We start from the raw sequence: 9414 nt of genomic DNA on the forward strand, positions 1-9414 counted from the left end.
CCCTCTTTAAAGAAAATGAAGTGTATTATTTTTATTTAATTTATCAATTTCTTCTAACTAGGAGTAACACCTTTCTGAAAGTAGCAGTTAATTGATTTTGGAAATGTGAGCCGTGACAAAACATAAAACCCTCTGTGGTAGACCAGAGCATGTCCAGATTTCCAGAGGATTCCACATCAGGCCATTGCAACTCTGTTAACACATGCTGCTCTTTGGAAGTCTACACATCTGAGATCTGTTTTTGCAGGACCCTGCAGTGAGCAAACTGATAGAGTTGTCCAGCTCATGTTGGAGTGTGTTCATAATGTCGTAGCTTTTAGTGTTGGAAGAGGTCAGATGGTTATGTTTACTACTTATTCATTATCTAGCTACAGTGTAGTTCAGAGAGTTGAAATATTAGGAAGGTTTGATTTATATAATTGGGAAAAACACATTTTTCCTCTTATAAGGTTGCTCTCTCACGATTAACGCTTTACATCATTTAACCAGGCGATGGGTGCTGCAGCACTTAATTCAGGAAAACCCCTTGCCCAGTCTTGCGACAAAAGGAAACTTGGGAGCAGCACCTGTGGAGAGAATTCACCAACTAGTGCAGGAGGAAATGAATGTCTGCTCTGAAGCTGCTGGGAGATATCCAAGCAACTACAATGCCTGGTCCCATCGCATCTGGGTTTTACAGCATTTGGGAAAGCTGACTGTCAAGGTATAATACAGTAGTGAATAAAGTCATCTTGTCTAAAAAAACTAAATACTGGTTTGCTAAAGCGGATCCTATGATATGAATCAAAAGTATCATAATAAGTGAGCACAGGTAGCTAAGAATGTTTTTAAAAGGTGGGAAAAATACTGCAATGAGCATATTTTGCTTCTTTCTTGCCAGCGTAGGCAGGTTCTGCTCAGCAGAAATAACATTTTTCTTGTCATTGTTCTCTTGGTCTGTTAGTACTTGGTGCTAATGAACGTGTGGGAAGAATATGGCTTCAAACTGAAGGAGGGAAAGTCTAGGTTGGACGTGAGAAAAAGGTTTTTTACTATAAGGATGGTGAGACATTGGAACAGGTTGCCCAGGGACGTGGTGGCAAACCCGACCCTGACAGTGTTCAAGGCCAGGCTGGACGAAGCCTTGAGCAACCTGTGTAGTGGAGGGGTGTCCCTACCCATGGCAGTGGGGGTTGGGACTAGATGGTCTGTAAAGTCCATTTCAAAGCTTCAATTCTATGATTCTGTGAATATAAATGGGACTATGTGAGCTGAAATATTGAAGGGGCAACTGAAAGTAATTCTTCTAGCACTAATCTTGAAATTCCCAGTTGAGAAAAAAGGATAATACATAACATAATATTTTGATAATGGAATATGATGCCTTGGTTTTGACACCCTTATTCAGCTTACCTGTGGTTTCAGAATATTGAAGGGTCAAGTAAAGACAGCAAGAATTTTGAAGAAAGCACAGTAGTGCTTGTAACTAGTTTCTTCAACTCCAACAGACAGCATTTACACTGAGGGCTGATCAATCATATATTTCAGGTACAGCAAGGACACCTTATGCAGTAGTGTGTATTTAATATCTAAAACATGAATTGCTTAATGTTACATGGTCTAAAATTACACAGGCAGTTTTGTAACACTGTTTTCTAAGCGTTTAGGTGAATTCCTTGTGAATATTAGGCTGATACAGTGATATGTAACTCACTTTTAGCCGCAGATGCTGCATTTTGTCTCATAGAGGAGTGAGGAAGGAATTTAGTGGAGGTTGTTGAGTCAGTATAGTTATTTTTATGTCTTATGACATAGCTACTGCTAGCAATGGATGTTGTTTTACTGACACTTCCTGATAATTGTCGCCTGAGAAACTTTAAAAATAGCTGTATTATAGGGGTAGAAAATAGCAGGTGTGTTTCAGACTCCATGATGGAGGCAGCTCACAATTTGGACTCATCTGCTGACCAAGTTTATATGAAAGGGTGGTTACGGAAAACTCAGAAGAGTTACAGGATTAGTATAATTGGTTAGAAGTTAGGGTTAGAGGTGTATATTAATAGAAAACAGGAACTTTTAACTAAGTCTTTAATAGCTTTCTTAAAAGTGATGGGGAGTTAGCACTGTTACTAAAATCCAAGTTATTTTATGCCTTAAAAAGCTAAAACCAATCCTAAACAGGTCTACGTCCATGGTACTGGTAACAGTAGTTTGAAGGTCAGGATAATACCCTGAGTGTTTTCTGCACTTGCTATTCCTTACTAATTTAAGTCAAGAGAAAGAATTGTGTTGTGATAGAAACAGCTCTTCACAGAATTGGAATTATTCTGGTGAGTTTATTCATTGTCAGTGCTTTGTGTGGCAAATTACAAGCATGCCTGTGAAGGAAGTGTTTTATATTTGTTTGATCGTTCCCAAGTCCATTTGCTTTGCCCACGATCCTTGTTCCATTATTGGTCATCTTTTTAGGATGAAGACAAAGGAGTTGGCAATTTTGTCTAGTTTTGTCCATCTGGATTTTGTTGCCTCTGGCAAAATTTCACTGGTGCTGCTGTTCCTTGATCAGTGTGTTTAACCTATTGGGAAGTCTCTATGTTGGCTCTATTTTCTTTGCATGACACCACCGGTGTATCTCTTCAGATGGCCTAACAGAGAGTATTTGGAATGCAGGAGAATTAGGAAAAAGTGTGGAACATAAAAGACACCAAAAAACTTGAGATCAAATCTGTGTCTAGGTAACTTTAAAAGGCATAATACGGTGATGATTTGCAAGATGTGATGTAAGGAAAAAAACCCCAAATTTGAAGGAGAACAGAAGATGCAGGCATTACTGATTTTCACAAAATACATATTTTTGATTCATAGAATCATAGAATGGATTCAGCTGGAAGGAGCCTTAAAGATCATCCAGTTTTAACTCCCTGCCATGGGCAAGGATGGCACTCACTAGTTTAGGTTGCTCAGGGCCCCATCCAGCTGGGTCTTGAACACTTCAATGGTTGGGGCATCCACAACCAATCTGGGCAACCTTCTCCAGTGCTTCACCACCCACACAATAAAGAGTTTCTTAACATCTATCCTGAGCCTGCCCTCTGTCAGTTTAAAACCATGGCTCCTTACTCTGTCACTGTTGTATAAAAAAAATATCTCTCCCTCCTTTTTTGTAAGCCTCCTTATGGTACTGGAAGGCTACTGTGAAGTCACCCTAGAGCCTTTTCTTTTCCAGGAGAGTTGCAGCTTTCTAAGCCTGTCCTCATTGGAGAGGTGCTACAGCGCATTAATCATCTTCGTCATCCTTCTCTTGATGCACTCCAACAGGTCCACATACTACTTATGCTGGTAGTACAGCATAAGTACGCAGCTGAATGCAGCACTCCTGGTGGGATCTCAAGAGAGCACAGCAGAGGGGCAGAACCACCTCCCTGCTTTTGATGCAGCTCAGGGTGCAGTTGGCGTTCTGGACTGCCAGCACACAGTGTTTGCTCATGTCGAGGTTTACATCCATGAGAACACCCAAGTCCTTTTCCACAGGACTGCTCTCCATGAGTTCTAGTCTGTACTGATGTCTGGGATTGCCCCGAGCCAGGTGCAGCACCTTGTACCTGGACTTGTATTTCATGTGCTTCCCGTGGGCCCACTTCTGTAGTTTGTCCAGGTTCCCCTGGATGGCATCCCATCCTTCTGTTGTGTCAGCTGCACCTCTCAGCTTCATGTCATCTGGAAACATGCTGAGGGTCTGTGTCATTGTTAAAGGTATTAAAGAGCACTGGTCCCAAGACAGGCCAGGTGCAGCACCTTGTACCTGGACTTGTATTTCATGTGCTTCCCGTGGGCCCACTTCTGTAGTTTGTCCAGGTTCCCCTGGATGGCATCCCATCCTTCTGTTGTGTCAGCTGCACCTCTCAGCTTCATGTCATCTGGAAACATGCTGAGGGTCTGTGTCATTGTTAAAGGTATTAAAGAGCACTGGTCCCAAGACAGAGCCCTGAGGAACACCACTTGTCACTGAGCTCCAACTCGACAGAGACATTGACCACACCTCTCTGGCTGCATCCATCCAGCCAATGCCTTACCCACTGATTAGTCCATCCATTAGATCCATCTGTCTCGAATTTAGAGATAAAGGTGTCATGTGGAACCCATATCAAAGGTCTTACAGAAGTCTAGATAGACATCATAGACTGTTGCTGTCACTCCATTACAGAAGGCCACCAGATTGGTCAGGCATGGTTGCTGGCTGCCTTGTCTCACTTCCTTGTCTTTTATGTGCCTTAGCATATCTTCTAGGAGGATCTGCACAATAATCTTCCCAGGCACAGAAATGAGGCTTATCAGTCTCCAGTTCCCTGGATCTTCCTTTCTCCCTTCTTTAAAAATGGGAGCGATGTTTCACTTTTTGCATTCACCAGGGACTTCACCTAACCACCATGACTTCAGATATGATGGAGAGCGACTTGGCAACAGTATCAACCAATTCCCTCAGAACCGTGGAATGTGTGTCATCAGATCCCATAGGCTTGTGGCTATTCATCTTCCTCAACTGGTCCTGAACCTGCTCTTTGCTTATAGTGGAGGGACTTCACTCCCTTCACACCCATCCAGAGGATCAGGGACTTGAGAGAAGTAGGAAGTCTGACTGCCAGTGAAGTCTTGGGCAAAGAATTCAGTGAGTATCTCAGCCTTCTTATCACTTGTGGCTGGTGCACCTTTCCTGCTTATCAAGGGTGTATACTCTCCTTGTTTTTATTTTTCTGACCTGTGTATTTATAGAATCCCTTCTTGTTATTCTTTATGCCCCTTACCAAGTCATGTTCCAGCTTGACCTTGACTTTCTTGATCCCATCCCTACACATTGTGTTTCAATGTAGAAATCTTGATTTGTTTTTACAGTATAATTTGAATGGAGTTAGCAAGTTTGTGTAGTGTTGGAACACTGTTCATTAGTATAAAACAAAGATTTATCAAGAAAACGTTGTTTCAAACTAATCTAATCTTGTTTGTATTGGAGTACTTGCCTTGGAAAGCCTGATGTCAGCTTTCTCATGTGACAGTACAGTTACTTAATGGGGGAAAATCATGGGCTCCAGACAGTTACTGATGAGTGCCTAAATAGAGAACCAGAGTAAGAGAGTAGTATTGCTATAGTGTTTTAAAGTTCATACACATCGTCTTGCTTCAGTGAAGTCATTCAGGTACAAAAATAGGATGTAGTTCCACAAGGATTGACAAACTTTTTTGTTTCTTTAGGTAGGAATACTCAGTTTCATAATTACAGGATGGAGAGTGACTGATCAGGCCCTACTATAAACGAGTACGAGTGGTCATTGCCATATTTGTCTGGTTATCCTCATAAATTTTTTTCCCCAGATACAGTTCTTATCATTTTCCCAGTGTCTCAGACCAGGGAGGAAGTTTTGTGCTGCAGTGTATGGTGGATAAGTGCTTGAAAACAGGCAAGCAAAGGGGCAGGGAGGGAGTGCAGACCCAGAGGCTGAGACAAAGGTCCCCTAGCACATATGTCCCCTTCTGGTGGAGGTTGCCAGTTCCATGGTACTCAGCTCAGCACTGAAGATAGAAGAGAGCTCTTCATGAAAAGTTGTCAGGAGTAGGGAGGAGTTGTTTTCATATAATTTTCTCTTTGCTTCACAGAACAGTGGCAAAAAGGGCTTGTGCTGTTCAGTGTGGAAATAGAGAAAACTGGCTTGGTAAGAAACAACATCTGTTTGAATTCAGATGTTAGCTGGCTTTTTCTTTTACTTCCAGCTGTTTGAAGCATCTTCCATTGTTACTCTGAGGTTCCTAGATAAGAGGCTTTGTTTTTTGCAGATCTTAAGAGGTTTTAATGGCAACCTTCTGTGTTGCTTTTTTAAAAGAGGTTTTCTAGTTCAGGTAAGAAGTGATGCTGGCATTCATGCTGTTTCATTTGTACAGGGAGTTAAGATATATAACTACAATGTTCCCCTGTAACTTTGTAGCTTATAAATGTGTCAGATAATTGAATTGATTATTCCAAGATCTGAGTTGAACATAATATGTGTAGTATCAATTCCAGATGAATAAAGGCCGGTTGTACTTTTATGAGCCTTGTGTTGTTCTTAACTCTTAAAATTTAAAGTCCAGAAATTTAAAATAGGAGTCTCAGTTCTGCTGAGAAGAGAGAAACTGATCTTATGGTTTAAAGAGCAGAACTGGAGATGGGGAGTTTTAGCCCCCTTAAGAATCTCATGTGTGGGCTATTACTTAATACTGCACTTCAGTTTACTGATCTGTAAAAGGAAGGTGGTGTGTTGGTATCTTGTGTCAGGATCTAAAAATCATCTTGAGTATCTCAGGTAGAAGACACGCTTTACACAGTTTGCATTTGCTCCAATTTCTTTTAGAACAGATGCACCCAAAAAAGGCATGTAACTAGCCTTGCACATTTCCATGGTTTTCTTTGAGGCTGTGCCTTTTGTGCTGCAGGGGAAAGAAAAAAGACTTCTCCTTGTGAAAGTTGCTTACATCAGCTGATCCTGTTAAGGGATGTAGGTATATATAACAAGAGATTAAAAGCAAGAACATACCAGTAAGATTATATTCAAAGCCCTGAGAAAAGGTAGTTTTGGTCTCTTTGGAGAAATTAAACTCCAGAGGAGGAGCCATGTGAGGAAAGAGGTTAAGGCCTGTAAAGAAATAACACCACTGGCTCTAATAGAAAAAGTGAAGTAAAAGAAGATTTGCCCTGTAACCAAAGTTGCCTGTCTCCCCAGAAATAAATTTTGAAGGTTTAAAAGCACTCAGAATTAAGTGGAAATTTGTAGGTGCCAGCAGTGTTACAAATGGAGCTGCAGTCTATGGTGAGTATTTACCATAGTTATTGTGAAAGCCTTTCTAGGGGTTCCCCAATTAGCAAGCCAGGCAACATAATTATGGACAAATAATTTTGTATTCCACAGGCTCTAGGACTTGAAGCTTTGTTGGCATTCTTTTCTGGAAAATGAAGGTGTAAATTAATTAAAGTGTTGGGTTTTTTTCTTTTTAAGCAACTCACCTACCCTCTGATGCCCATAATCCACTAGGCGAAAAGTAAAATACTTACAACTAATACCAATGTAGTTTGGTGTACCATCTCTGCCTTCTCTAGTCCTTATTTCTTTTTTAACCATTTTGAGATTCTTAAGCCACTGCATATTTCTTATCATGAGTGGACTGGGATCTCGCAGCCTGTGGGAAGGTTTCTGAGAAACTTGCCTTTTCAGAGTTTGGAAGAAGTATTAATTTCTTTGTGCAGTGATGTTAAGATACTTGTCAGCACACAGTGGAAAAGGCTCAGTGATATTTCATTTTTCTGTGTGTACTTAACCCAGTAGCTGAAATATTCAAAGAGAATGCCTTAATACTGTAACAATGGTGGTATGTTCCTCCTTTGTACTGGTTGATAACTGCCCCTGCTTTTTGTTTCAGGTTCTCCTTGATGAACTTTCATCCACTAAGTATTGGGTATCCATGCATGTCTCAGACCATAGTGGATTTCATTACCGCCAGTTCTTACTCCATTCCTTGATAGGCAGAACTGTGGCTGACAATAACATACTGGTACAAAATCAAACGGTAAATGAACAAACCCGTAGCCTTCAGGAGGAGGAGGAGAGTGCAGGGACAGAAGCTGCCTGTGCAGAGGAGCAGAACATGAATCTCTCCCGCCATTTAGAGGAAGAGCTGGAGCTCTGCACCGAGCTGATTGATAATTACCCAGGGCATGAAACCTTGTGGTTTCATAGGTAAGAGGATTTGGTCAAAAGAGTTTTCTTTGGATTAATGGATTTTTCTTTGTCTGATGTTTACAAACAAATTGTTGTTCTGATTTAAAAGGCACCACTAAAAAAATATTTTCAAGCTACCATGTATTAAGCCTTTGGAAAACATTCAAGAGCATAATCAGAACTATTGCATGGAAAATCTGTTTGGGCTTAAGTATCTTGTTGATGTAAGCACCAGTTGTCTCTATAGTTTGTGCAGGAGGCACAAGATACTGTTAACAAGCCTCTTCACAGTTAAAAATTTAAAGGACAAAAGATGAGCAAAAGGTAGACAGAAGAGAGATCAGCTGCAGAAAACATCTGCTTTACTAGCTGGGTGCAGGTTCCTGAGTAAGTAACAGCAGATTTGCTGAAGTGACACTGAGCCTTTTTTGTAGGGTGTGAGGAGTGACAGCAGATTTTGTGCCTGTGGGGGAATCTGGTGGGGTGGCAAATGGATTGAAGCAGTTCAGCAGCATCAGCAGGTTGTTTTCAGTGCATGACTTTTTTTCTTGGTTTCTTTTTTTCTTTCTTTTTCCTTTTCCTTTGAAGAAGGTGTGTGTTCTACCTTCAACAGCACCTAAGCAACAAACTTCCTCTTCTGAGTGCAGTGGTATCATCTGTGGACAGCAGTGATGAAACTCTGAGTAACGCCCACCACAGTCCTGCAACAAGTCACATGGCACAAGCTATGGATGTTGATGGTTTGAATGAATCCAGCAGCAAACAAGCATATACCCAAGAAACAAAACGCCTGAAGCGAGCTCCTATGCAGGACTTTCTTGGTCCAGAAATGGAATACAGGTTCATTGATAAAGTATTATCCACTTGCAGGGATGTAGACCAAGCCAGGTTTGCTACTGCTTATAGGAAATGGTTAGTTACTTTTCTAGGTCAGTGAAGGAAAGAAACATTTAAAGCTTTCAGGTTTCTTCTTAGTGCAATATTCTCTTTACAGACACAAATGCATGTCTTGGTTCCAAGTGTTAGCCAACCCTCTGTTTCTCTCTTTTGATGGTCAGTCCTAAAGTTCATATTCAGAGTAGAAGTCTGATCACTTTATTAAAGAGCTAGTCTACCTTTTTGTTAAGCGTATGCAGTTTGTTCCTCAATCTTTTTAACAAATCACTGTTAACTTCCTACCATAACATCTTCTTACTTTTTAACTTCTGCATTAAGGTGGACTCTGAATCATTTGGCTTAAAAAAAAAAAAAGTAGTAGAAGAAAAAAGTCTGAAATGCTTGTGAAACAGTGTCTGGAAAACGAATAGGAGGATCTGTCAGCATCAGCTAAACCTGATTCCAGGTTGTTCCTCTTTACTATATGACATCATGCTAATCCCTTATTAGATCCAGACTGCATTTGGTGAGTGTTATTACTTTTGTGTTAGCAACCTTTGGTAGAACACCAGACTGCAGTGTTTCTTTCTCAAACCTCCATTAACAGTATTGGAGCCATCATGCCTTTTACTATTTTAACTGGGCTTTTGTTTGCTTATTAGTTGCCAAGTTAGCTTGATAGGAAAGTCTATGAAGTTGAAATCTGAAGAGCAGATACATGAAAACATGACAGAAAGTAGTTTAAACACATGTTCACACATTTAGAGCTATGTTTGGAATTCTTTTCTTAAAACATACTACTTTCATTTCTTACTTG

The 9414-nt window shown here is 40.7% G+C and overlaps 1 protein-coding gene across 1 annotated transcript in view; it reads left to right on the forward strand.

Annotated features, from left to right (window-relative positions):
* Positions 1-8786, forward strand: part of PTAR1 (protein prenyltransferase alpha subunit repeat containing 1) — a gene marked incomplete at its 5' end in the record, with an annotated part of 21678 nt that extends 12892 nt beyond the window's left edge. Inside the window, 3 exons of the mRNA XM_009074480.1 lie at positions 490-703; positions 7423-7739; positions 8310-8786. Of these exons, the coding sequence (XP_009072728.1) occupies positions 490-703; positions 7423-7739; positions 8310-8658 (880 nt within the window). The remainder of the gene's footprint in view (positions 1-489; positions 704-7422; positions 7740-8309) is intronic.
* Between the last annotated feature and the right edge of the window lie 628 nt (positions 8787-9414).

The sequence above is a fragment of the Acanthisitta chloris genome, unplaced genomic scaffold (assembly GCF_000695815.1).
Source record: "Acanthisitta chloris isolate BGI_N310 unplaced genomic scaffold, ASM69581v1 scaffold19235, whole genome shotgun sequence".
NCBI classification, from domain to species: Eukaryota; Metazoa; Chordata; class Aves; order Passeriformes; family Acanthisittidae; genus Acanthisitta; species Acanthisitta chloris.